The sequence below is a fragment of the Patagioenas fasciata genome, chromosome 11 (genome assembly GCF_037038585.1).
Source record: "Patagioenas fasciata isolate bPatFas1 chromosome 11, bPatFas1.hap1, whole genome shotgun sequence".
NCBI lineage: Eukaryota > Metazoa > Chordata > Aves > Columbiformes > Columbidae > Patagioenas > Patagioenas fasciata.
This window is the reverse complement of record NC_092530.1, coordinates 27,823,983-27,851,724: the sequence shown is the minus strand read 5'-3', so window position 1 is coordinate 27,851,724 and position 27,742 is coordinate 27,823,983. Positions and strand designations below refer to the sequence as shown.

General features: G+C 48.0%; 1 protein-coding gene across 2 annotated transcripts in view; it reads left to right on the top strand.

Moving 5' to 3' along the window:
- MSN (moesin) overlaps positions 1-27,742 on the top strand; it is a 38,251-nt gene that overhangs the window by 4,754 nt on the left and 5,755 nt on the right. Inside the window, exons 1-9 of one of the 2 annotated variants that reach the window (XM_071813635.1) lie at positions 12,820-12,918; positions 18,169-18,252; positions 23,506-23,601; positions 24,152-24,426; positions 24,877-24,960; positions 25,253-25,399; positions 25,866-25,962; positions 26,829-26,992; positions 27,445-27,575. In XM_071813635.1, the coding sequence (XP_071669736.1) occupies positions 12,835-12,918; positions 18,169-18,252; positions 23,506-23,601; positions 24,152-24,426; positions 24,877-24,960; positions 25,253-25,399; positions 25,866-25,962; positions 26,829-26,992; positions 27,445-27,575 (1,162 nt within the window). In that variant the 5' untranslated portion in view covers positions 12,820-12,834. Of the gene's footprint in view, positions 1-12,819; positions 12,919-18,168; positions 18,253-23,505; positions 23,602-24,151; positions 24,427-24,876; positions 24,961-25,252; positions 25,400-25,865; positions 25,963-26,828; positions 26,993-27,444; positions 27,576-27,742 lie in introns of those variants that run through there. The other variant, XM_065846083.2, reaches the window with a different exon arrangement.

The following is a 27,742-nucleotide window of genomic DNA, read 5'->3' as shown; positions in this document are numbered from 1 at the left end:
AATACCATTGATAAGCTTAGCATTCACTTTGGTTTTACATACTCATAAGATCTTGCTTCCCCTTATGGAAAGCCTTGCACCCAACTGGCAGCGTTGTGCAAAACATACCAGTGACAGTGGGTTTGGACTGTAGTGAGCAAGAACTGTTTCGAGTGCTTAATCTGAACTGGTGGTCATGATCCAGTTATTAAAACTTTAATGTTACGGTGTTAGGCCTGAGAGTGTGCATCATACCAGAGGCTCTAGAAGATCAAACCTGTTAGCTGAGTCCTTTCCTTTTTGACCTCTTGATTTGTTGCTTGAGGCAGATGGGCAAGAAGCAGGTTGGTGAGGTGCACATAAAAGGAACCCAAGGAAAGGTTCAGATCCGCTGCTTCTGGTGTAAGAGCCCCATGGGACATGGGTGCCTGGGGCCGGGGGCTGCTCCTCACCCGCTTCCTGCAAATGTCCTGTCCCCTGCACACTGTCGGGCAGTGCCTGTTCTGGACCTGCAGGAGGTTTCAGCACTGTCCTTGGGCTGTCTCTGCCTTGTCTGATTAATCATCCCTGACAGTCAATTTCAATTCTTGCTCCTCTTGTGAGGATAGTTCGTAAAATGTCTTAATATGGACTCCTTTTTTTGACAGGAAATGGCATCACTGCCTCTAGAGGAAACTTGTTTCAGTTGTTTTATGTACAATGTCTGATCTGAAGTGAAATCTTCCTGCAGAGAGCTCGGTGAAGCCCCTAGGTAGCTACAAGACAGACAGATGGGCTGAAACGCAGTTATTCAGATCTCGTATGTCCTGGCGGGGCGTCGGGAGCAGGACCCTCGAGTCCCCGTGTCCCGCAGACCCCGCAGAGGTGGGCCCGGCCCCGCGCGGCTCGCGGAGGAAGATGACTAAAAGCTTCCTCCCTACGTCACCTCCTGGCCTCTTTCCTGGCTGCTGCAGCTCAAACAACCTTATTTGGATGGCTTTTTTTTTTTTCCCCTTTCTGTGCAGTGAGGGCCTCCCTGAATTTGCACAATAAAGCTGTTATCTGTGCTTAATCGCTGTTCTGAGGGCTACAATGGGGTCTGCTGGTGAAAGAGTTCCAAGATCTCCACACTAACTCCTCGGGTCCCCGCAGGGACTGGTTTTTCTGCCCAGTGACTGTACATCCCCGCTGAGGAGTCTCTGCTGCTGCAGACGCTGTTGGAAGAGAGGAAATCCCTCTCTGCCCAGAGATAATCCAGGGCAATTAACTGATGTAAATTAAGAGCACTAGTAAGCAGCTGGTTAATTACTTGCATTTCCCCAGGGGTGTTTGGGAACAGCAGGAATTTGTATGGTGCAGCCAATGATACTGCATCAAAGGAGGTTGGTTTTATCCCACCTCACACTTCGGAAGCAGGCTGAAGCCTCTGGATTCATGGAAAGCTGCTCTTTGCGACACACGTCTCTGGAACACTTCTGTGGCTGTTCCTGGGTGGAGCATTTGAGTGTTTTGGAAGTTGTGGGCATGAACCCACCCTGCTGACTCCAGGAGCTCCTACTGTAATGTTTAGAGATCCTGCAGCAAATACTTGGCAGGGATGTAGGAAGAGACAGACACTGGCAGGCTTGGTGGTTATAAAACCACAGGATCAGCTGCAATGGTTTGGAGGCTCGAAGCCTGAGATTGCAGAGTTTCAGGCCTTATATTGGTAGGAAACAATTATGGCTGCAACAGCTCTGGGTCTGTAGGCAGGTGAGCTGGTGCTGCGTCCTGCACGGCTGTGGAAGGATGTCGTCACTGGTGTGGATGTGTGATCCCCAGTGGGGTACCAGGCGGGCAGAAACTCCTGCCTTGGTACAGCAGCTTGTTGCACTTGTATTAAGTGGGGAGAAAACACTATTTGAAGAGGCTTTTAATGGTACGACTCCCGTGAAATGGTTTTTCCTGGTGCTTTGACATCTCTGAAGCTGTAATTGTTCTGAGGAACCTATTTTCAGAAATACAGACTTTGGATGAAGAAATTATGTTTGTTCTCATCCCATTCCCAGGCTAAGAAATAGGAGCTTTTGACTGTGCTGGGTTTCTGTCCCTGTGGCTGCTGCTGGTTGACAGACAGCTCCGGACAGACAGCTCCGGACCGAGGCAGCGGCCCCTCAAAAGGAGGAATGAATGACAAAGCTCCAAACCTGATCCGCTCTGCAGGGAAACGTGTGATTAGGCAGGAATGGGATGATGGACCAGGAGGGGGAAGAGACAGACTCTGTTCTTTGCCAGCAGCAGTTCTGAGTCAAGAAGAACGACATCTTGAAAGAGATCAGAAAGAGGACAATCGAAGTAGTGAAAATGGCATAATATGCATGGTCTGGGCTGATCTATGCTCTTGCAAGTTTCTAGCACTACTGGTCAGCTTGTGTTTTCAGTAGAGGAAGGCTGCTTAGGAGAACAGACCGCACTGGCCGGCAGAGTGAATACCGTGAAGAAGCCTCGGTATTGTTTTGAGAGTGGCAGGGAGGAGGTTAAGTTGGTGTCAGAGTATCTCATGTGCAGCATATTGGAGAACTGCTGTTCTGCCTTCTGATGTTCTCCAGGTATTTTCTTTTAAAGTGAATCTGCTGCAGCAGTTTAAAGCAAAGCTTCGTGCAGCCATGAGCTGTTCATCTGTGTGTCACCGACTTGTCCTCTTCTCCTTAGGAAGCCCTTATGACTCACAACCCTTTTTCTCTCTGGATTGGGAGGCTTAGTTCTGGTGAGGAAGTGACTAAGTACAGGAAAAATCTGCCATCACAGTCTGATCAATCACTTAGTCACAACATTTAATGAATGTATTTGGTTTTATGTAACACAGGCTAATAAAGCGTGGAATTCTGGTCTGAATCTTTCCTTGCCATAGTTTTTAAACTGCCAAACCTGACTCTCTGATATCAAATCTGTGCTTGGTTACAGTGCCAAAAAAAATGAGCTGCTGGAGAAATTATCAGGGTGAAGTGTCGGGGCTCTCAACAGTCCCCCCCCCGGAGGTGTGGCTTTGTTCATTTTGTCTCTAAGAATAATGTGTAATTTATTTCACCCACTGAATATGCTGTTCTGGAATAATGAATAAAAGAAATCAGTCTCCGTTTCCTCAGTGCCCTGCGCAGTCTTTCGCGCTGGCTGCTGGGTGGACAGGAGGGTTCTGGGACGTGTGGTTTTTTTCGCTGTTAAAATGCGGAACTTGAATTCCTGCTGAAGTGATGGCAGCGCACAGGGCTGGCAGCGAAGGGTTCTGAGGGCGCTCTGTGGGGAGGTCGGCAGTTCGCTGTGGACAGATTCAAACAATATCAAATTGCCCGTGAACACATGGTGATACAAACCCCACGTAATACCTTGTGGTCGAGTCCATCCTCTCGTAAGAAAACAATCCTAATAGTCTTTGTTAATATGACAGCTCACTGGCAACCATGTTATTAGGGGCATTCAACTTGTGTGCCCAGGTCACTGCCAGCAGTAATGGCCAGCGCTGGTGACGGTCACAGACTCTGCTGTGCCGCTGGTTCTTCACCCGAACCTGCTCGTCTGGCAGCTGCTCAGCAAGGGTGCTGAGAGGGACGGTATCCGTATCCTTACTAGAATCCAGAAAAGCTACATCCAGCGCCTTCCCTCTGTCTCTTAGGGGGGTGACCTTATCTTAGAAGGTTTTCAGATTAGTCAGGACTTTCTGAACCTGTGTCGACTGTGCCTGATGATCGCATTGCCTGTTGAATGCCTTACAGTAGCGCCCAATTACTTGGTTAAGCTATTAACTAGATTTAGTTAATATCTGACCACTGAAACAGATCTTCTAGTAGCTATATGTCAAGAAAGTAAATTACCTAGAAAACTGGATGGGTTGGAAGAAACTTGCTTGTATTGTAGCTTATAGTGCAGCTGAGACAGTAGAATACTCGTGGTCTGAGCAATAACCATGTGCAGAATCGTAACAGTTTGGTGTGTGTGTTTTGTTGTGTGTGGGCTTTTGTTTGTTTTAAAAACCCAAAGTTGTCCTTTAGGGATGATACCAGATTATATTACTAATTAAATTCATGCACTACTAATTATATTCATATGTTCCACTAAGTTTTGTTTGACAGCATTAATTAATGGAGATGCTGCTCAGCAAGCATGAGGAAGGCGTTGCTTTTCTAGTTTATGGTTTGTATCTATGTTACACACCAAATGATACAATAACTCTGTGATGAGATCAAAACCTTAAGCATCAATATTTTGCCAACATCCACTTATTTTAGATGCCCCTACATATATATAATATATATATTAAGGACATTTAAAATCACTTCTGAAAAAGTGGACTGGTTCGCTTCGTTTGTTTTACTGGGTAGATAATAGGAACTTTAGCTGAGCCATGTTGAATCCAGCATCTGCCTGTGTTCAGCTCTGTGGCTGCAGGTATCCTCAGTGAAAATGGGGATCTGCACTTACCCCAGGCTGAGAAACCCTCCTTTGTTTCTGAAAACGTGCTGTGTGAGCAACTGCTTTTTGTTCCTGTATCTGCGTTTTTTCACCAAGAAGCACTCAACACATGAATTTGTTTGTAGTGGTGAAATACAGGAAGCAGAGAGCTGTAAAATGATTGTTCTGGGCAATATCCACGATCCTGGAGAACCAGGGGCTGCTGTGTGAATGAGCTGTTACACAGGACTGCTCAAAACCTGTAAGGTTACTGGTGCCTTGAATAGTGGGATCAGAAAAGGCTGCTGTTGCTTATGGTACCCAAAGTTCCAAGGCCACGGCTGGGAGGTGGCAGGCTTTGGGAGCATTGCTCAGCGCCGTAAAACACTTCATCGCTAAACCAAGAAAACACTGCAGTAAGCAACGTGTCTCAGTCCTCCAGCCTGCAGCTCTTGTGCCGCCTCCGCTACGGGAGCAGGACTGTAGCTTCCTCTTGCCTGGAATCCTGAGATGGTGTGCGCTCCTTGCTGCTGTAATGCTGGTCCTTTGCTTCAAAAAGCAAACTAGGAGCCTCTGTTACCTGAGCTTTGTGTGCAAAGCCTCCTGAAGTGTTTACTGCATGCTGACAGAATATTTTTTTGTCTTAAAACACTAAGCTGCGCCTTCTGACCCAGCTGTGGCAAACGGGAAGCGGTAAGTTCTCACAGTAAGCTCCTGAAGACTCGGAACGTTCTGGTTCTCAGTGGCTGGCTGCTGCAAGTATTTCGGGCGATGTGAAATCCAGAATGTCTTTAGCACTGATGCGCACAGTGTATGCCCAGGGTGTTGTGGTGACAGGTGTATGTGCAGAAGCGAGTTAAAGCTCAAAACTCCCCAAGTTGGTGGTTTGTGTGTGTTGTTTTTTCAGAAAGGTTTTGCTCTCTGGTTTATTACCAACATCTAGAGCTGAGGGTTGACTGCAAGCTGCAGTGCGGTGTATTGTGCTTGGTGTTGATAACGCTTTGCACAAGCAACAGAACAGGGTAGAGATCTTTTTCAAATGAGGATACGTGTCAGCATCTTCAGCTGTAAGAAGGTATCATTGTAGTGTCTGCCTCGAATCTCTGTCAGAAGAAAGCAAATAGAAGGACTAAGTAACTTCCAAATTGCCAAGAGATCAAGGGAATCAACTGAAAGTGAGATGTGAACAACATTTGCTTCAGCATCATACAGGAAATATGATGCTATCTTAGTGTGTCTTTTGACAAATGGTAAATAATCAAGTAGAAATCTGTCAGAAGGCTGTGATGCTTCTCCTCCAGTTCTGACTAATTTGACGTATAGGCTTTGTTGCTTGCTGTGTGCTCAGCTCTCCTCTGCGCAAAGTCTCTTCTGCCACTAAGCACCGGGTGTAGCTGAGCCGGGGAGGTGGGCAGGGACTGCTCCTGTGGCTGAGCTCTGAAAGGGGCTTTCATTCATTCAACAAAGAGCTGGTTGGTGGGTGTCTCTTCTTTTTGTATCGAACCCCTCAAATTCCTGTAAGATATTTAAAATTTAAGCTTCAGTGCATCATAGCTTGGTTCTCAGTGAGCTGGTTCCCTCAGTTTAGAGGAGGGGTGCATGTGACGTGACTCTCACCTTCGTACCTTGGGACTATGGGTTTGCCTTACTCAGGTTTTTCCTCTGCTGTGGCTGTGTTTTGACTGCTTAGTCTCGTGGTGTCCGACTGATCTCTAGAATGTCCAGCCATCATCTGCCCTTAATTCTGTGCATAGTAATGGTGGTATGTGATGGACCTGTATTTAAAAGAAACACGTTAATAATCTTACTTGACTGCTGAGATTCCTGGGCATTTAGCAGCGTCGTCTTGCATGCATCTAAGTTTCAAGTGATAACTGCAGTTTATTGGGCATTTTTTTCAAATAACTATTTCAAGCAATGTATTTCAAGAGGTGTATGAGCGTGAACTTGAGTGTTCGTTTAATTGCAGCCTTTAATGGTCTAGATTAACTTGCTTGCATGTTGGAGAGCTTTGCGGTCACTGTAAAGTTTTGCTCCCCGTGTGTGTTCCTGCCTTGCGCTGCCCCATAGTCCAGCTCGATCGTGCACCAGTTGTGCCAGCCCCGCAGAACCTGGTGTGGCGGGATGTGCACGGGGGTTGATGGGGGACGTGTGTCACAGCCACTGCACAGGGTAAGGCTGGAGTGCCTGCGAGCCAGTAAGAACAGTTGTTCCGTAGCTCGGCCCATCTTGTCCAGTTGTACCCCAAAAAAACATTTTATCCTTCCTTCGTCCTGTAATCTGTGCCAGTACCAGTGCCCTTGTGCAACTGCAGTGAAGAGGACCAATGAAGAGGTTCTGCTGGAAAAAAATAACAGATGAGTTATTCTCAGCCTGATTCATTCTTTGTTCTCAGTTATGGTGCAGTCCTGGGGCACTGATCCCAGTCTGAGGAGGCAGCAGGAGGCCGAGGGGTTTGGGATGGTGGGATCGTCCTGTGGTGCTGGCAGCGCTGCCCCGGCTCCCCGACCCCTCTGCCGCGGTCGGGAGCGTTTTGGGATGGAGTCCCGGCTGTCCTGGTGGTGTAGCTGCTCTCCTCTGTATTAGGAAAGCTCAAGTGCTTGAATTAGATGGAGCTTAAAATAACAAAAGGTACTTCAGCAATCGCAAGTTGGTCTTTTATAAACTACGTACAGTCCCAGCAGAGCTATTTAAAAGCTAAAATAGGTTGGTGGTGAGGAAAGCAAATATGGGTGGGGAAACTGAGTATTTAAAAGAAGTGTAGAACTGAGCCATTTCAGGGAAATCCTGCATTTTAGGGAACTGTGACCTAAATAGAGACGAAAAGGCAGCCAGCCTAAATGAGAGCCTGCGCTGAAAGGAAGTTGAAGGATTTGTTCAGCTCACTGGAAATGACAGGGCTGAAAATCCCAGGATGATGAAACAGCTTTACCTCACAGTCGGCTGTGCCCGCAGTTAAAATTGGAGGCATGGCTCATAGTCTGGGCAGTTGGGTCCCACAGTGGGTCTGTGTTCTAGCTCCTACAAGTCTGGCTGTTGTTCACATTGCTCAGAGCTGGCCCAGAGCTCGCTGCACCACACCCGGGCGGTGCGGGGCTGTCTGTCCGTCCATCCGGATGGGGGGTGCAGGGCTGTTTGTCTGTCCGAACAGGGGGTACGGGGCTGTCTGTGCGATCAATGGGGGCGCAGGGCTGACCGTCCAGACGGGCAGCCCCGTGTTCAGCTGTCCCTCATCGCCAGCTGAAGTGCTGGGTGCTCACGGGTGAAGAACAGAGCAGCGTGTGAAAGGCACAGGCACGCTTCTGGCTTGTTGATCTTGAATGATAAGCCGAGCATCTGAGCGTAGGTGGTTTATATTTGCCCTTGGCTCCAGGTTACCTCTAAACCAGTTCTGAACTGCAGGTGCATTTAGAGACCTTTACATAGGGAGTGAGTATTTGGTCTGTTAGCTCACGAACCTCAAGTACTTACTGTATATCTGGTGCCTCTGTGCAGCTCACGCTTGTCTTGTTAGCATCCTGTCTTGATCTTATTTGGAGTCTCTTCCAGCAAAATAGCTGCTCGTCGTGTTGGCAGATGTCCCGATGCTCGGTTTGGAAAGCTCATTGGCTGTCTGGAGATGCAGCTCGGCTACCAGGCTCGTCTGCTTAGCCCCTTGAACTGGGTCTTCACAGCTGTTCAACAGTAAAGGGAGATCCTCTGCCTTTGGAATAAAGCTGGAGAGGGAAGAACTAGACTAAGACAAGTTCAGGGATGGGGGAGAAGGTTCCCTGTAAGAGTCTTCTCTGAAAATCTGAAATACTTCCACTGGTGGGAGGATGTTGAAGCTGTTTTGGTTCAGTCGCTGTAGGAGCAGCCAGGGTCGTAACACTGGTGTGTGGTGCGTGAGTTGAGGGGGATCACAAAGTGCACGTTTAACCTGTGAACGGGATTGCTGAGGGGGACACACAGCAGCTGCCAGGAGCATCACCTGCATAACTGCCGGCGTCTCCAACACCGCCCTGCTGACGGCTTGGGATGTGGTTGAGCTCAGACACGTGAAGTACAACTGCCAACCCCACTGTTACCACGCAGGCACCATAATATTAAGGCACATTCTATTTCTCCAAAGAATAGTGCCTTCTAACAGGGCCAGAACAAATGAGTGTTTACAAACTAAAACAACCTCAAAACAAACCCCAAAGCTATGTGGAGTGTAGAAGTTGAATGATGGCAACTGCATACGGCTGGATCTTGCTTTGAGTTTTGCCTCCTGATCCAGATGTTGTGGAAAAGGGGTCAGGGTTTTCCCCGTGATTTTTTAATCTGCTGGGTTTTGACTGGTAGAGGATGTTCTCTTGAAGTACCCCAAACAGCAGGTACAAAAATAGTTACTCTAAGGACCTATTCAAAGTAGCTCTAAAGAAATAGCAAATGTTAATGGCTTGGAACAGCTGCAGGAAAGCAAAGGGAGGAGTGTGAGGAATCTATTTATGAGAAAGGAAATGGCAAAAATAGAGAAATTGATCCATTGCACAAGGGTGTGTATAAGTTGTGTAATAAGTAGCCTAAAAATGTCTGGACTTGAGTATAAATGTGAGGATCCACCCGTGGCTGTTTTACTGGCTTAGTGCTTTCACCCCTAGCTCCTCGTGTCAGTCTGAATGTGGTTTGCCCCGGACGGGGTGGCGAGGCGAGCCGCCGGCAGCCGTGGGCTTGAGAAGGAAGGAATTGTGTTCAAGTAGCTGTAACTTGGAAACATGTCACTAATGGCTTCAGAACCCGTGCTGTACAGAGGGTAGGGGAATTCCCTGTCTTTCTTAAAAATGGTTTTGAATGAGTAACTTTGTGGTATTAGTAACTTTCTTATGAAGCAGAACTTTTATTCCTGACAAAGTTGCCTGCCCAAATCAGATCACTAATTAAGTCGTGTAAACGATGCCTCCAGAGTTCTGCAATGCCGGGTTCCGCGCCCTGTGAAGCAGCACTGGCGCGGCCGGCTCTGCGTCCTGCGTCACTCTGAGTGCCGCCTGCGGGTGACAGCTCTGCACGCTGGAACAGCGACTGTCAGACAGCTGGGAGCTGGGGCAGGGTGGGTGAGGGAAGGGCTCTGAAATAAGGCAACGACAAACGTCAGCCCCTTTGCATAATGAACAGGCTTTTTTGACACCGTCTTGTGAGCCCCATGGACGTGGTTTGAAGGACACCTAATTTTTCAGAGAGATTGTCCTTGGGGATAATAAATCCGATTCTCCACCACTTGAGGGGAAAAAAAAAGCCCTAGGTGACCTAAGCACATAGGCTCCCTGACTGGATATGAGTAGCTGAAGTCTGGGCTGATGGACACGTCCTGCAAGGAGGTCCCCGAGGGCTCCACGGGGCTGCTCTGCACTCTGAATACCAGGTATTGATCAGCTGCAAGGGCGTTTCAACACGGAGCCGGTTGTGGCTCCTCACACTCGCTCTTGAGAACCGGAGCAGCAGCAACATCCGGCTGTTGCTCTGCTCTCAGCACCTTCTCAACGGCAGCGAGCGTCTTCAAGGAAGCGGATTTGTTTCTTTTTTCTTCCCCATGGCAACGCTCCTGTTTACCACTGACTGTGTGGAAGAGTTTTATTTCCCTTATCACTGGGAGATGAGCAGTTCAAATTAATCTCAAAATAGTTTCTTGTGTTAACAGCCAAACAAATACCCATTTGGGGCTCTGACACTGCAGTGTGACAAGGTTGTCGAGGGTTAAGATTGCGGGGTGACAATCAAACCCTGGCAGATGTGTTGTCAACCTCCTCTCCCCCCCACTTCCCCCTTTTGCCCCTCCCTCTCCCCCCTTCCCACTCAGCACAGGCGATCGGGAGGGAAAGAAGGACAGAGAGAAGAGAGTTGGAAAAGTTAAAGATGTTTTACTAATGCTACTGATAAGAATAGAGAAAATAATACAAAATATACAAAACCAATCTTGTAAGTCTCAGCAACTGCAGAGCCAGCACCCAAAGTCCTGGATTAGACTCTGTAGCCAAACGGAGCTGGATTCAGTCTCTCACTGGCCTCAGTTCGCAGGGACGACCAGCAAGGTCCTCTCCTAATGTCAGCCATGAGGAAAAAAGGGAAAAAGGGACGAGATCCTCATGATCTCCCACTTTTATATGAAGTATTCACGTGAATGGAATGTTGTACACCATTGGTCAGTCTCTCAGTCATCAGTTTCTCATTGCCCCTCTCGCGAGATGTCCATCCGTGCTTATCAATAAGTTTGCATTCCATTGGTAGGTTTAACCAAAACATGTGTTGGGTTCTCCAGGAAAATGCAGCTAACATGAAGGCTTTAGCTGACAGGCAAATTCACTAAAAGAGAAACTTGTTTTTTAACAAAACCAGGACAAAGGTGTATATTGGGACAAATCACTTGGTTTCCTTTTTGAAAGGGACTGCTTTAGCGTTATATTGCGTGGCACTGTTTGGAGCTGCCTCAGTCCATCTCTCTGCCTTGCCGTTGTCAAGAGCAGGGATTGGCTCTTAGTGCCGCTGGACACGGCGCCCGCTGTGAGCCCCGTCAGAGAGCTGGTACAGCACGTGCTGTTGGAGTGGACACAGAATCAACATCTTTTGAAGCCCTTTGTGCTTTTTTTCAACTTATCCTATCTTAAAGAGCCTTTTCATAGCCCGTATATGATAATCGTGCTGCAATTCAAGTGAATTGCTCTTTTATCATTTTTAGTTCAAATGCTGACCTGAGCAGGAGGTTTTATTGATGGGATGCTGCACAACCAAGCTGCCACTTGTTTTTAAACACAGGAAGGTCTTTGAAGGTCTTTTGGTGTGGTTTGGGGTGTGTGTGTTTGTTTGTTTTGTGGACTTATTAATACATGTTGTGTACTCGGGGCAGAACAGCACATTGCATGTGTGGCTATGGGGCTCTGCACAGAAATCCAGTGGTTATGGACTCCGATCACACTTGTGATCTCTAGATCAGCAGCACTACGTGTTTTCCAGTGGAATCTGGAGGATGCTGCCAGTTCCTCGCATTTTGAGTCTAGAGCCCAGTAACCTGTGTTTCAGAGCACACTGTTTGTATGATCTGCTCCGTCCTTCTGCAAGGGCTGCGCCGGCACGGGTAAGAGAACAGGCCAGAAAAAATACTTGTTACTGAAGCTCATAAGTGCATCTTTCTGTGCTTCCGGACTACGGTTCCTGATGTCTCTGCCAAGCTGAACTCAGAGTGACTGAGGCCATCCATTGAGACTGGAGTTGTGCAGTCCCTTGTTCCTCTTGTCACTGCTTGCTCACAGAAGCCTGTCCTCCCTCTGCAGATGGCTTTTAGTTTAGTTTTATTATAGGTACAAACTGAAATTTCCCTCAGTGGCTGTGGAATCAGGCATAGCAGTAGATGAAATTTTACTGTAAGCTTCAAGCAAACCTGTAGTTTCTTGCCGGGTCCGGCTGCTACAGTTGATGTTTTCTGTGCTTTAATGACAACCACGTGTGTCTTGTTCATGTAAAGTAGCCTGAAGCTTGGAATATTGAACTAGTTTTAAATGGGCCTTGGGTGCATAAGGTAACAATGCATATGGAAGGCAGTAAGCTGCAAGGTCCTTGGGCATCGTGGTACCTTCCGAAATTTGATCCACAATCTATAGCTGGCTGTCCTGTATTACCTCTTAACATCCGTCGGGTGAGGACAGTTGGGATGTGTTTGTAACTAGTGTGTTGCTGAGGGGTACAGTCAACTCCGTGTCTGTCTGGCTCTGTAGGAAATGACGTTAAAAATAGCCCCAACCGAATAACTGACAACTACTTCTGCAGAATGGGCTTAGATGTGTGAAGAGAACAGGAGATGGGTGGGGACAGTGCCTTTTTTTTTTTTCTTACACCAGTCATGGGAGTATCTTATATGTCTGGTAGAAGTGTTTCAGATAATGGTCCTTGCTTGTGTCTGTTTTTAATCATAGTCTAAGGTGACTAAAAGATGCGTGTGCAAAGCAGCTCAGTTTCCTGTAACACCAGCTCTTTGTCTTCAGGCCCTGCCCCAGTCGTCAGGGATTCTGTGAGTGGGGAGCTCCTGCTGCAGACTGGAGCCAGATACCGAAAGAAAGCCGAGACACAACCTCTGACTGCAAGGGTGATGTTATAACATGTACCTTATAGCACATAAGTCGTTCTTCTGGCTCATGGGTACCGAGCGCATCAGAGGTGGGAGAGCTTCCTCTGCCACTGCATTATGGTGACTTTATTCGAATTGTCACAGCGGGGTGGAACAAGGCGCCTTCCTTGGTCTCACTGGCCCTGCTGTGTCCCCCGTGAGATGAGCAGGAGAGGGCTGGCGCTCTGGGGCTGCGGTGGAGCCGGAGCCCGGGGTGTGCCGGCTGCTGTTCCCCCACCGACAGGCTTAGGGCTATGAAAAGGCCCTTTAAGACTGCTGGAGGGGGGCTTGGTTTAATTCAGTCTAATCCCTTTAGCAATTGCAAGCGCTTTCACATGACAGATTGCAGCCTCACCCTGACGCGGAGGAGCCGGGGCTGTTTGGGCAGGGTGCTGGTGCTGGGGAAGGAGCCGATGTCGGTGAGTATGGCCGGGGCAGTGGGGGCGGCACCTGGTGCGCTCTGCCGAGGCCGTGCCAAATGAGCAATAAAGCACGACTTTTCACTATGCCATTTTCTCCAGAAATAGTCCACTTGGTGGCTTGAAGCTGGGAAGTGTGAGTATCTGAAGCTTGCAGGGCCTAACAGCTTCCCCGCGGTCAGGACGTCCGGGGAGGAAAGAAGCTTTAGCTCAGGGTCAGGGTTTTGTAGAGGTTGATGCTCGGTTGTGCTGACTGTACCCGTTATTGTGACATGAATTTCCTAGTGCTCTGTTCCTGCCTCAAATTCGGACAAACAGAATTGTCTGTTCTACCTCTTGTGCCGCTCATTGTGCTGAGGCATTAGTACAAGTTACACATCCGTTACTCGCTGTGACCGTATCAGTCTTTCCTGTTTGCCCTGCTGTACGCAGCTACTCATTTTCATCTTGGGAAGTGGTTATAGCAGGTTATTCAGAGACCTGGAAGATAACTGAGACTCCTTGCCACTAGTAAAACTTACCAGGAGTCTCAGTGGGGCAGAAAGTGAGACCCGAAGGTGTATGGGCAATGTTAAAATTTCTGAAAAGATGTTGCAGAGAGGTGCCTGATACCTCTGTCTGCTGCCTCGGTGTCCTGTAGTGCGCCAAACCCCGCGGGGGGACGGCGGTGATGTCCTGGAGCTTGTGCAAGCTTTTGCCGATCAAAAGGAGCTTTCTTTGGCTGTGGCTGCTGGGGGGCTGGAGCGGGCTGTGCTCCGTGCGGGAGGGTCCGTCTGTCCGTGCGGGAGGGTCCGTCTGTCCGTGCGGGAGGGTCTGCTGGTGCAGGAGGTCTCGCCCCCGCAGACGCTGTCCTTGGCAGCAGGAAGCTGTGACGTGCTCTGCTAGCAACGTCTAGCGGAGCTTGGCTGGTAGAACAATGGTGATTCCTCAGACAGAGAAGAGGAAGAGTCACTAGTTTCTAGCAGCTTCTTTCCTGTAGCTGTTATGAAATGAATCAGTTAAATGTATGTTGTGTTTTTTCTTTTTTTTCCTGAGTATTTTTTAGCTTGGTGGATGTAAATTTGCTTGTTGAAATGAGATACCCGAGTTTTCTCTGCAAGACAGCTTCCTCTGGAGGCTGTTCATGTGAAGTTGCTAGCTGTTCATGTGCAAAATATTGTGTTAAGTGATGATGGAAAGACAAAGGCTATTTAGAGGCCACCTGCTAGGGTAAAACTTCTCCTAGTTTAAGATCTAACCAGGTTTTAGAGGGTTGCAGATGCTTGGATGCAGCAGTGAGTGCATTGTAAATGTTATGATGAAAAAATCAATTTAGTTGCTTTAAATAGAATTTGAGTATCAATTACTGCATTAGGATAGTAATTTTTTGTAAATCTGATGATGAAATCCAGTAAATCCTCTGAAAACACCTCCTGAGTGGTGACCGTTGCAGACAAGAGTTTACTAACAATAAGTTTTGGAAAGGGGGTGCAGTGAACGAGCGCTGTCGCTGTGGGCCGTGAGGTCCGATGGCTGCTGAGCGGTGTCTGCCGTTCTCTCGCTGTGTTTTCGGCCTTACGCGCCAGCGCCGCGCCTGCCTGGACCGACAGAGCCAGACTGGGTATGCTCAGCAGTCCAAGTTGGTTTTCTTATTGAGGAGCGTTACATTCAGTTTGCAAATGGTGAGCATGCCGACGGCTATGCCAGCCCTCAGACCTAGGAAAACCTCATCAGATGGTGTACACATACAAAGTAGAAAAGATTAATGCTGGTGAATCTTGAGGCTTTTCTTAGAATAAACACTGATGGTAAGCTAGATAAATGGTTTAGAAGTGCTTTGGTGGGGTAATTCTCAAGGGATGGGGCAAACTAAAGCAGAGGAGGTTCAGGCTAGACGTGCCTTTTGACGTGCTGGGAGAACCGATTTGTATTTCTGTTCCAGTACACAGATTCCTCAAACAAAACCCTCAGTCGGGCCTCGCGTCTCGTGCCGGGGCTGGAGCGCAGCCCTCCCACCACCTGAGACGGCAGAGACCGCGCTTGTGTTTCCAGTTCACAGCAACTGGCTCAAGAAACACCCGAGCGTGGTAGCATATGGGGAAAAAAAGTCTTTGTATGTTATTTCCACACCAGTGAAGCTTAACAAAGCTCAGTTTTACAGCAAACTAACTTCTCGACCAAGTATTGAATGACGGTAAGCCCAGCGTTTAGAATGTCCCCGGCAGAGCCTGGGACGTGCTCCCCCAGCCCCGTGTGGACGGGACCAGCGCTGCCGGGTGTGGTTCCTGCAGCAAAACCTCTTCCTGCGGTGTCTCAGCTCAAAACCTCTTCCTGTGGTGTCTCAGCTCTCGCTGTTTGCTGAAGCAGCGGCTGCGAGAGCTGCGAGGCCCAAGACTGTGCTTGTAAAGCTCAGGGTGCTGTTCATCTTGAGCTCAGGAGGCTTCTGCTGGGGAAGAACGTATCTCTGTATTGGATGTGCTGGTCAAAGGATGGTAGCTGGTCACATAGCTTAACTGCATTTAAGTGAGTGATAGTGAAAGAATTTTGCTGCTTCCAGACCTTACTTTACTGTGCTAACAAAAATGTGAGTCTTACAAATAAGTATTGTGCATGAATGATGCAGATACTTACTGAAACAGCTTTATTTTAATTTTTGAGGTCTGATTTGCTCTGGATAGCCCAAAAGCTGTTGGGGCACAGGTTGCCGAGAGCTGCCGCAGATGTTTCAGTTCTGTTTTCTGGTGCTTCCTCTGTGCTCGGATTCCTCAGTGTTCAGTCACCTATGCAGATGATATCAGAGTAGCTATTGTGTTTTATCCATAAACAGTGGAGCAAAAAGACTTTCTTTCATTGTAGCTGGTGTATTAGTGTTTTATGTGAAGGGAAAGGACTTCAAACAAACAAAGAGAACCTGTTGCTGAACGGCTTATTTACCGTAACCCCTCCGGTACCTGGGCAGGGCTTTCGGACTCTGGCTCTCCCTGGCAGGTGTCGCTGGGTGAGTCGGGCTCGGCAGCCAGGCTCCGGTGGCACAGACTGCTGTCCCGTGTCAGCGGCAGAGCTGCTGGGGAACCTTCAGCCCTTCTAGCACGCGACATTGCTGTTTCACCAGGGCACTGTGAAATTACCCGAATGTCAGAACCCAGGAACTCAGGACAATAATTTTGGGAAGGTGTAGCAAGAGAACTTAAGGCACCTGCATGCTATTGAAAACTGCTAATTTTAAACAAAACGCAATTGCTTATGAATTCCAGTGGTTTGCTGTTTCCTTGCTGCTTCTACGGGATGGTTCTTCCTCAGTTTGGCTTAATTGTGTCAGAAGGTTCAATAAGGTTTCAAAACCAACTTGTACCTGGCCTGCTTGTTCATATTTTTTTCTCTAATAGTGTGTGTTATTCCTTAGGCATTCTACAGTTAGAACTGCGACTCTGCTTGACTTCAGTTGTGCTGCACTAAGCCCGCATTTTAACTTCTTACTGAATGTACTTCTTAGCTAAACTTAAATGAAGAAAAGCTTTAGGTTCATCCTGAGAGAATATCACGCATGATCCAGGTGTGCTGAGGCTCCAGGGCGCTTTTTGGGAAACTTCAAAATGGATTTGACTGTAGTGATCTCTTTTGGCACTTGACTTAGATTTACCCAGCAGAATGGTTCGTGCTTATGGAAGAAGGTTGTTCGTAGCTCTGCTGCTGCTTGCTGAGTAAACAAGATGTGCAGTCTGTCCCTATATACTTGGTGGAAATATGGGGATCGGGATGGGCTGTGATCATGTTGGTATTGGGTGGTTCCCTGGCCATTTCTCTGCCTTCTGGAGCTTTTCTTGCTGTCCAGGGTGATGTGGCTGGCTTCCAGTCGGTGGGAGCTGGAGCCGCTCCCGCTGCCTCTGCCCGCAGAGCTCCCCGCAGCCCCTGGCCCGGAAGGCTGGCGAGTGCTGCGAGCACCGATTGCGTGGGAGAGCAAATGAGGTGGGGTAAATGGCTGTTGGCAAGAAAGAGAACTATGAATGCAAAGCCTGTATGCTGGTGCTTGTGCATTGTGAATATCTTGTCTGTACAACTTGAATTTTGAACATTTGCTTTGATGGAAAAGCATTAAAACGTTTTGATCCAAAGTATCTGCAGCTTGCATTCATAAATTGTGAAATATCTTTACCTTTTTCAATTGATATGCAAATAGAAATGAATTTTCAGACAGCTTGGTGTACTTGCAGGCCTTGCTTTGCCTGTGAAAAGTTAAGGCATCTGCGTTCAGGCAGGAGGATTCCAATCCACCCCTAAGAGTCTGCACAACGTTTTCCAGTAGCGGGCGGGAGTTGTGAATGGAAGTGACTGTGTTACAGTAATTTTTTATTTGAAATGCCTCTGCCGTTTTAACTCGTTTTATGAGAACTATGGGTGGAAGATGTGCAGATGCGTTCCTGCCTCTATGGGGTGGAGCTGCCAAGTCCCTTGCTGCAGTCCCTTGCCACTTCATTTCCCATATGAAAATGTGATGCTGAGGCTTTCCTGTCCAGACAGAGCGCATCAGATAATGTTTCTTCTGGAAGACCGTTCATGATTGTACTACTTACATCGAAGACTAATGTTGTCATGAAATCTTGACTGCAATGTTGAATTACACCCAAACTGTTCCTGCGGTGTTTAGAGATCTTTCACCTCCCTGAAAGAACTGGAAAGCAGCAGGCGACTGTAGATCCTGGTGCTGCTTTGTGCAGCGTCTGCATGTAGTGATGCGCCTGTTAGTTCAGCACGTGTCCTTTTTGCCTTATCACGAGATCCCCTGTGTGTCCTGTCTGCTGCATACCTACAGCCCTCAGAGCATATCAGGGATTGTGCCTTCTAATTTCTCCAAATACCCATGGAGGTGGAACAGTATTGTTAGTATTGACTAGTCCTCTGTAACAGGCTGAGCTGTTAATGCTTCCAGGGACTTTCTTGACGTTCATCCTTCAGATGGAAGTGTTGGGTGTCTGGCTGTGTGTGCCAAGGTTTGGAAGTTCAACCTCCTCACCTGTGGATGGCTCTCATGTGTCAACATATACATGGGAGTATTAATGGGGAGAGAGGAAACTCTTACACTGCGAAACAGGAAGGTTAAATTCTGTAGGGAAACTAGAAGCACGGCGCTGGCAGGGCGGGTGGCTCTGCCTGCTGGCAGCGGCGTTCCTGGGGGCTCGGGAGCTGGTCCCCACGGGCAGGCGGGTGTTGGTTTCGTTGTTGGGTGGTGTCGTTTGGAGCAGGTGTTGTAATGATGCCTTTTGTGTCTTCCAGATCAGCGTGCGTGTTACCACCATGGATGCTGAGCTGGAGTTTGCCATCCAGCCCAACACTACAGGGAAACAACTCTTTGATCAGGTAAGTGATGGCGCTGCAGAAGATCTAAAGTTGGTACAGCTGTTGTGATTCTTTTAAGGCAACAGCAAACAATTTCTAAAAATAAAGTGGCAGTGTGTGTAGTGACTTGATGAGAATTCAGCATAGTAAGAAATAATACATTTTTTTCAAAACTACTGCATTTTTTAATCTCTGAGAATGTGTTAGGAGCTATTCTATCCATACGTCTGAGTGGAACTGGTGCTATAGCTCATAATAATATTGGAAAGCAGTAGACGTCTGCAGAAAAGTCTTCTGAGGGAGCTAGTGAGCCATCTTTAGTTGGTTTACTTGCAAGCTTTGCGTAGTTGATTTCAAAGAGCAGCTGGTCTCCGCAACAGGAGAGGCTTAGCTGGGTTTCGGGTGTTGCTGCAGCGTTAGGTGCAGTGATGTTGTACAGCCCCACCGGGTGCTGAGGGACTCTGAGGGTGTGCTGTGTCCATCGGGTGCGTCAGCCGTCCTCTGCCATCCCTGCTGGGCCTGTTTCCTCCTGCCTGGTGCAAACAGAGTCAGGGAGGCGTGTGCGGCACCGCTGGAGCAGCTCAGGCAGGCGTTACCGGTCACAGCGGCTGCAAATCGGCAGGCTCTGCTGTGTTTCTCTACTGCAGTCCGTGGATTGGCTGCTTGGGGAAAAATCTGAACAGGACGTTTATAGCTTAAGGAAGAGTAAAATGAGTTGTGGATTAATGACAAGATGAAGGAACTGCCAGACCAGGTATATCCGATAGGGGTGCAGTCCAGTAGTGCAGTGTTCTGGGGCCAGCTCTGTGTAGTACCTGTCTTAATGAAGAGAGAAACTTACAGGCTGACCACCCGAAGAAGTCAGCTGTTTCTTTTGGGGACAGGGAACCCAATTTGAAAATGTTCTTAGATGTTTAACCACCAACTACTACTTTCCCTCGTACTGAGCGGGATGATTCAACACTAGATATTATATTGCTCTTTGCAGCCCAGCCCTGAAAAGGAGGGAATAGAGTGGAATAGGCTTTACTAGAAGAGCATCCTTTCATAGTGGGAAAAGGAGAAGGGCTTTCAGGAAGGACCTGGGTTGCAGGGCAGTTCTCCAATGCCTGTGTGTTACTGTGTAGCAGCTCCTACAGACTTCAGCCCGGTGTCTCAATGTGGCAGTTTTTGATTGATAGAAATGAGAGCTGGGTTCTGTCTGGAATTCATCCATGCACAGTGGCACTTCAGCAGTTATTTCCTGGGAACGGAGGTGACATAGATAGGAGATGAGATGACAAACCCCATGTTCATCGAAAGGTGAACTCTTTTTAGAGGGTGTTCTTCACATGGATGCTTCCGTGATTATTTTTCAGTGTTTGATGTCTGACATTTTCCAAGTAAAGCACCAGGTGCTAAGAAGTGATACGACAGAAGTCAGTAGTATTTTCAATCTGCAAATGATATTTTCAGTCAGCTCTGGAGCATCTGCAGCCTTTGTGGCAAACTGGCACAGCAGTGGCAGAGTGGGGCACAGCAGTTGCTGTTTGAGAAGCATCTGATCTGTTTCCAAGTATGGGAGCTCTTCATGTCTTCCTAATTGATTTCACTCCTCCGTGTCGTTTCCTCCAGCAGCTGTGCGTTCTCCCCCTGCAGGCTGTTCCACACAGCACCTGTCTAAGCAGAGCTTCTGGTTGTTTGGGGCTTTTTTTCTATAGTAAACACCTTGTGAAGGGAGAAAACAAATGCTGTTGCAGAACTAAATTTCTAAGTTGCTAATATAAATGAGGCAGCGTCTAACTTCAGCTAAATTGGATTGTAGGTAGAGCTGGAAGAGGAAGTACAGTGGGGAGAAAGTGTGTGAAGCTACCTGTTAAACATTTGCTATTTCTAAAAGGTTTAGTAGACACTCTCTCTTTATGATGTCCATATATTATGCTTGCTGGAATAAGAATTAAACTGTTTTCTGGTGCCTAGCGCGCAAGATTTCCTTGTGGGGGTAGAACCGTTGGTTCCTGACAGGGCTGACACTGAAATGAAAGTCCTAGAGCCTTGGCGGGGCAGCAGTCCAAGCTTTGGCTGAAGGATTCGTCAAAGACCTGGCACGACGGTGCCGGGGGTGTTAGTGCGGTGCCTCTGTGGTGACGGGGAGAAGGGCGGACCCTCTGCCGGGGCTGGACGCTGTGGGCACTGCGCTGGGGAGCTGGCCGTACGTGTGGATGTCAGGAGCCCTTCACGGCTCACATGAATAAGGAGGTTGGAGGCTGCTGCTGTGTGAGTGCTCGAGGGGCCTGATCCCAGCTGCTGTCGCTGCCCTGCAGTCTCGTCATCAACCCTTTATGATTAAGGAAACTAATTGCAAGGGAGGTATCTATTCAGCTCCTGCCACAATGCAAGATGTTTAACTTTGGTCTCTGACAGCAGATACATAAGACTGCTGTCTCTCCATGTTCCGTGTGGTTTTTTTGGTGGAAAATTTAAGGAAAGCATGTACTTTTGTATGTGGATGTGCTCAAACAGATATTGATCTTTGCATAAAAAAGTAACTGAATACCAAACCAAAACACGAGAGCCTGAACTTGGGGATGGAGCTCTGAACAGCCAGCGGGCGCGAGTGCAGCGTGTCCCCAGGGCCTGCGCTGCTGCGGGCATCGGGCCGCTCAGGGGACACCGCAGGTTCTCCCACCCACGGGGCTGAGCAGCGACCGCTGCCCCATGGTCTCTTCCCTCTGTCGCAGTTTCTGTCCTGAGCTGGTCTTGGGTCCCCTGATGGGCTGTGTAAGAACAAAGTTCTGGCTGTTCATTTCCTGGCTCCCTTAAGCTGTCCTGTGCTCCTGGAGCTGCCAGTCCGGTCTTTTTGCACGATGCTGGTCCTGAGGAAGGAGCTGCTTTCACCAATGCCTTTTTCTTTTTTTTTGGAAGGGAGAGTTCCTCTGCAAAGCAACTTATGGTTTTGCTGTTGCAGCACATTGATCTTCTGGTGTGAAACCTGACTTTTGACTCTTTCACAGAAAGAATTTAAGATACCCGGCATGTTTTTGCCCTGGAGTGCCCTTTCATTTTGAGCTGGTAGTTCTGAGTTAAGCAGAAGGGAAGCTGCGAAGCATGGCCGAGGTTTCTAGCTGCACAGCCGGCTCTGTGCGTGCTGATGGCTTTGTTCAGTAACGTTTAGGTGGTATTTGTTTCCACCTGTTGTGTATAAAGGTAGATAAATATATTCATTATGCCACACATAATTCTGACCTACTATTAATAGGATTGAGAAGACTTTTGGCAAGCTTGTCTCTAGGTAGTAGCTTCATGAGGAAGAACAGTTTGAGTCTAAAGTTCCATAGTAATAATAGGTGAATGGGCTTGAATTAGAAGTGTTCCTGTCTCCCTCTTTCCTGTTTGGTTAAATTTGACGTGGATTTTTGTAGTGACAGAACAATGCAGATGCTTCACTGCTTTGTTAGAAATCATTTTCTGCACCAAAGTAGCTGGCTGTGGAAACATCACTGAGCTGGTACATGGGGCAGCAGGGCCGGGAGCCTCCCTCCCTGCACGTGGTGGTGTTGCTGAGGTCAGAGCTCTCCTTGGCCCCGGAGCAGCCCTTCTTCCTCGTGCGCTTTCAGTGCATACAGCAAACTCTGCTTCTCCGGAAGTCTCCTTAGTTGTGTGCAGCCTACGACCTGATAGGCACAAATTAAGGTTTATCTGCCCCACTTTCCCTGTGTTTACTGTGGGCTTTAGGCCAGTTCTCCAGTTTGCAGTCAAGCAAGGACAGGGTGAATAGTTTCATGGACTTCAGTGGGATGATGCGAATAGACTGTATGACCTTGCCTAGGTTTTGTCTGGGTGTGCACGCGATAGCATGTTTCTGCCGAAAGCTGCCTTTGGGTTTGAGGCAGGAGAGGAACGAGGGCCCTAGTGCTGCCTTTGTAAGGCTAGAGGAGATGCGACTGGTGGTGTGTCTGCAGGGAACCAAGTGCCTGGTGTGTCCTGACAAAGCTAGAGACCCCATCGCAGAGTGCACCCTTGGCATTCGACAGGGAAGCAATTTAAAAGGAGGTAGGTGTTTAGATAAAAAACATAAAACGTGGGACAAGGCTTTACCAAGAAGCTTCCCCCTCCTTTGTACCAGAAGTAGCATTGTCCTGCAGTCGTCTTGCCCCGCCGTGAGGTGCTTGTCTCCTGTTGCAGTGTGTCTGCAAGCCCTGGTGTTTTCAGAGCGCGTGGTGTGCTGGGGACGTGACTAAGGAGAAAGCTTGCATAGCGGTGCAGTTCGTTTCTGTGGTGGCTCTTTGTCCCGCACAGGGACAGCGTGTGGATGTACCCACTGCAGCACCTCCTCGTGTGCCACTCGCTGCAGAGCTGCATGAGAGGCCTGTCCCCAGCTCTCAGTGGGTAGAGTGCAAACTGTAACGTCGCAAACCTGGTAGCTCACAACTGAGCAGGGCGATTCACGGCTTACCCAGGAACGTAATATTTGCATTTCAGGTGTACCTGAAAATGGATCTGTGGTGTTGACACTTGTCAGACCCGTTGCATTGTACTTTGACTACACATAGAACAGAATAATAGAATATTTTGGAAAAGAGCTTTAAGATCATCAACCCAACGTTAACCTAGCACTGTCAAGTCCACCAGCAAGCCATGTTCCTAAGCACCACGTCTACATCTCCAGGGATGGTGACTCCAGCACTGCCCTGGGCAGCCTGTTCCAATGCCCCACAGCCCTTTGGCGAAGAAATTGTTCCCACATCCAACCTCAACCTCCCCTGGCGCAACTTGAGGCCGTTTCCTCTGCTCCTGGCGCTTGTTCCTGGGGAGCAGAGCCCGACCCCCCTGGCTCCAAGCTCCTTTCAGGCAGTTCAGAGATCAGAAGGTCTCCCCTCAGCTCCTGTTCTCCAGCTGAACCCCCCAGGTCCCTCAGCCGCTCCCATCACACTTGTGCTCCAGTTTTCTACCCAGCAGATGGTGCTCCCATCCAGGCCATGAGCAGCCAGTTTCTCCAGGAGAATGCTGTGGGAAACAGTGTCAAAGGCAAACGTGTTGGCTCATAGGTGGCTGAATAAAATAGTGTCCTAGTTGTTGTTTGTAAAGAACAGCAAGCCTTAAATAGACGAGGGAGAGGGATGAGTGCAATGCATCTCCCACTGGAGACCCCTCATCCAGGTGTGTGCGGCGCAGCAGGGCAGGTGGATTGCTGGGCAGCGGTTGTCTTTGTCTTTGAACTTGGCCTCTAACACGTTCCTGCCACCCTTGAGATCAGCCATCTGACTGGGCTCTTACTAATCATCTTTCTTCCAGGTTGTCAAGACAATTGGTCTAAGAGAGGTCTGGTTTTTTGGACTTCAATATCAGGACACCAAGGGCTTCTCAACATGGCTGAAACTGAACAAAAAGGTATGTTTGCTTCAAGCTCTCTTGTCCTGGGTTCGCTTCTCTTGGAGGATGGGGCAAATTCGGTCTCTGTGCTTGTGTTAGGGATCTGTTCTTGCCTCTCCACACACCTGAGGTGCGGCAGGACCAGCGAGTTGGTGCTGCTGTCCTGCAGTCCACCCCTCCCCTCCCCGGCGTACGGGGAGTCAGCGTCTGACCCGGTCCCTCTGCATCCAGTCCTGCTTGTTACCCACGCAGATCCGTCACCTGTCCCTGTAACGTGCTGACGTGTTGCTCATGTGAGTGTCTTGGTTGGAGAGAAACCTGGAAAGTAACTCCCATAGTGCTGATTTTGACTAGTGGCTTGTCATAAGTCCTGTGTGGAGAGGTGAGGAGGTATTTAGGAGTAAGCAACTGAAAATCCTTGCATTTCTGCGCACTCACTTCTGCATGGGTGTCAGACCAGCACAACTGGAAAGGAGAGTTGTTTTCTGATGCATGCTTGTCTTCCTGCTCGTAAACCTGCTCCCTTCAGTTGGTACACAGGCTGTAAAATCTGATAATTCCATTCCAGGTAACAGCACAGGATGTGCGCAAAGAAAGCCCCCTGCTTTTCAAATTCCGTGCCAAGTTTTACCCGGAGGATGTGGCAGAAGAGCTGATCCAGGACATCACACAACGCCTGTTCTTCCTCCAAGTGAAGGAGGCGATTCTGAATGATGACATTTACTGCCCTCCAGAAACAGCCGTCCTTCTGGCTTCCTATGCTGTCCAGTCAAAATACGGAGACTTCAACAAAGAGACGCACAAATCTGGCTACCTTGCTGGTGACAAACTGCTCCCACAGAGGTGAGTGAGCCTGGGGAGTCTCCGCCTTCTGTGCCTTCAAGGGTTTGGGATTATTTTTTTGGGGGAGAGGGACACGCTGGGTGTGATTGGAACGTTCAGAATAAAACATAGCCTGGTGCCTCTGCCTGGGGTTAGTTGAGAGCTGTAATCTTAAACATCCTATTGCTGCTGAAGAAACTCGAATCAGAAATAGTGAGAGGAGCTCCAAAACCAAAAAACGGAATGCTATAAGGAAAAGCACAGCTGAATACAACTTTGTCGTTTGTCAGAGTCTGAACACTGACCAGTGTGTCTGTAGCTAGCTTTATAATAAAGCTGTGTTTCCTGGAGTGCTTTTGGGGGGGAACTGTGATGACAGTGAGCGTTTAATGAAGTGTTAATCGGGAGTGATGTGACTGTATGTGCATAAATGTAGTGACTGGTCTCAAATGTTGCGTGTACTCTTCCTAGAGTCTTGGAGCAGCACAAGCTCAACAAGGACCAGTGGGAGGAGAGGATCCAGGTCTGGCATGAGGAGCATCGAGGAATGATTCGGTAACTGGTGCAGTGTGAAAATGGTGTATTCAAAGTAGTGTGATACATGCTGTTGTGTAATGTATGAATGCGTACAGGAATCCGTGGCTTGCTTCCTGAAGAGTTAGCGTTCCTCAGGTGATGCAGGTCCACCTCAGCGGGCTGTTCTCGGTGAAACAGGCTGAGTGTGCGGAGTGGGTTTGTTGTTACCCGCCAGCTTGTTGCTGCTCTGCTCGTGCAGGAGGACAGCACCTTGCTCTGGTGGATCGTAGACTCAAAAAGGAATATCTGCTTTCTCTTTTGCATGCTGCAGAGAAGATGCTGTCTTGGAGTACCTGAAAATTGCACAGGATCTGGAAATGTATGGTGTGAATTACTTCAACATTAAGAACAAGAAGGGCTCTGAACTCTGGCTAGGTGTAGATGCTCTTGGACTTAACATTTATGAGCAGAATGACAGGTAATAAACCCCCTCTCTTCATCATCACCTTCAGCTCCTTTCCCCTATAAAGGCATTCAAAATTAATCTTCTCTGGACTTCAAGTCTAACTAAACTCTACAATTTCTGTATCATTCTTGGCTGTATTTTTGATGCTGCCAGAATGATCCATAAAAGACGCCGTTTTGGACCAAAAAATACAAGAAATTGTCATATCTTATCAAGCTGCTTTTACTTGTATCTCTAGTCTTCCTGCCGTAGATGTATTCTCCAGTTCTGGTTTTGATTGAAAATAAGAGGGCAGGATTGAAAAATTGCTTCTTGTTCATAGTTCATCTGCATGACTAATTTTGTTTGCTGATTCCAGTCAACATAAGAGCACTGAAATATGAGGGGAGATCTGGTAGAATTTTGAGGTTTATGTTTTAAGTTAAGGATTTGTAATAACTTGGGGCCTTTTTATTTCCTCTGCTTTCTGTTTCTGCAGGCTAACACCAAAAATTGGATTCCCTTGGAGTGAGATCAGAAATATCTCATTCAATGACAAGAAATTTGTTATCAAACCCATTGACAAGAAAGCACCAGTAAGAAGCAACATTCAAGTTAAACTTTCAGTTTCTTAGCTGAACGATCTCTTTTACTCATTGCACACAGTCTTTTCATCAACAATGTCAGCGCTGACTTAAGCAGTGCTCTACTACCTGGTCTGTTCAGCTCAGTGTGTGCAGAATGGGTCTAATGGCAGCGAGGTGATAGTTGGGATTTATTTCTGTCTGGAGGGTAGAAATTTGTCCAGTATAACCTTAAGCTGTTCAGTCAGTGGCAGGGAGAAGTTCTTTTCTTTTGCATTTCAAGCTTCAGGCCATTTTGTAGGGTACACTGGGAGGGTTTTTTTCTAGCTCATTTATAATGAGCATAATTGGTTTCACCTTTAAGGTTTATTAATTTTTCGTGTCAGCTGATCCCCTCTGTTCCTCTGGTGGTTGTTGTTGTTGCATTACTGCTTGGAAACATTTCTGTGCTGCTGTTGCTGCTTGTTAACAGAACAAAGTTATTTATCCATGGGCCCTTTCTGCCATAAGACAAAACTTCATAATTGATGTGGCTGGCCAGGGTATTGCATTACATAACTAAGTGGGAGAAATCGTAGTCTGGGTGTGCCTGGTGAACCAGCCCCCGGTGGTGTTGGTGATGTGCTGGGGGTGCTTTGCGGTGGAACCCAGCACGCTAACAGCAAGTTGGGCAGTTCTGCCCTGGGTGCGTTTGTCAGGTTGAAATTCGTTCCTGAAAGACGCGTGTCCAGCTGCCACCCCCGTGAATGAGACACCAACGAGGGAAGGGAAGCTAGCTAACAGTTCTAGGAAGCTTGGGGTCTGGGAGCTTATTGCATACACAGGAGGGTTCTTATGCTGGAAGAACAGGTCTAACGCTGCCTTTTTCTTGTCCCAAGGACTTCGTATTCTATGCCCCCCGGTTACGGATTAACAAACGAATCTTGGCCCTTTGCATGGGGAACCACGAGCTCTACATGCGCAGACGTAAACCAGATACCATTGAGGTGCAGCAGATGAAAGCACAGGCGCGGGAAGAGAAGCATCAGAAACAGATGGAGAGGTTGGTGGGGTTCTGAGGAACCTGGACTTGGTTATCACTGAGTAGCATCGTGTGCTGGATAAATTGCTGGCAGCACCTTAATCAGCCTGAGCCAAAAATACAGCAGATTGCTTTCTGCTTCAGTATATCTAATGAGCTGATGGAAATGGCACTCGTCATAAATGTGACCCACTGTCACTTTCTTAAAGATTTGGCCCTCTATTTGATGGGACTAATATGGATCCTGATAGAAGGAGATTTTCCTTCTAACACTGCCGTTGTGAGCTTGCCATTGAGCCGAATGCCAGCAGAGTTCTTTTCTTTCTGCACTTCTGTAAAGGGACACACCTGGAATAAAACTTGTCAGCTCAGTGCTGTAGTGCACGTCCCTTGTATGCTCACAGCTTCGCTAGGAAGCACTGCAGTCTGCCTAGCTGTTAATTGGAAATGGTGTTATGACTTCCCCTCATCAGAGCATTGCTGGAGAATGAGAAGAAGAAGAGGGAGTTGGCAGAAAAAGAGAAGGAGAAGATTGAACGTGAGAAGGAGGAGCTAATGGAGAGACTCAAGCAAATTGAGGAGCAAACCAAGAAAGCTCAGCAAGGTGATACAAATTGTTCCAGTATTCCCTTAGATGCGCAGTGTAGTGTTGCCACAGTAAAATGCTGTATGTTTCTCTGCCTTTAAGGGTAGAACTTTGAGATGGGTAATTCCCCACAAATCAGTTGGGCAAGTAATCAATTAGTTTGGAACAGGCCTGGCTCAGTCTTC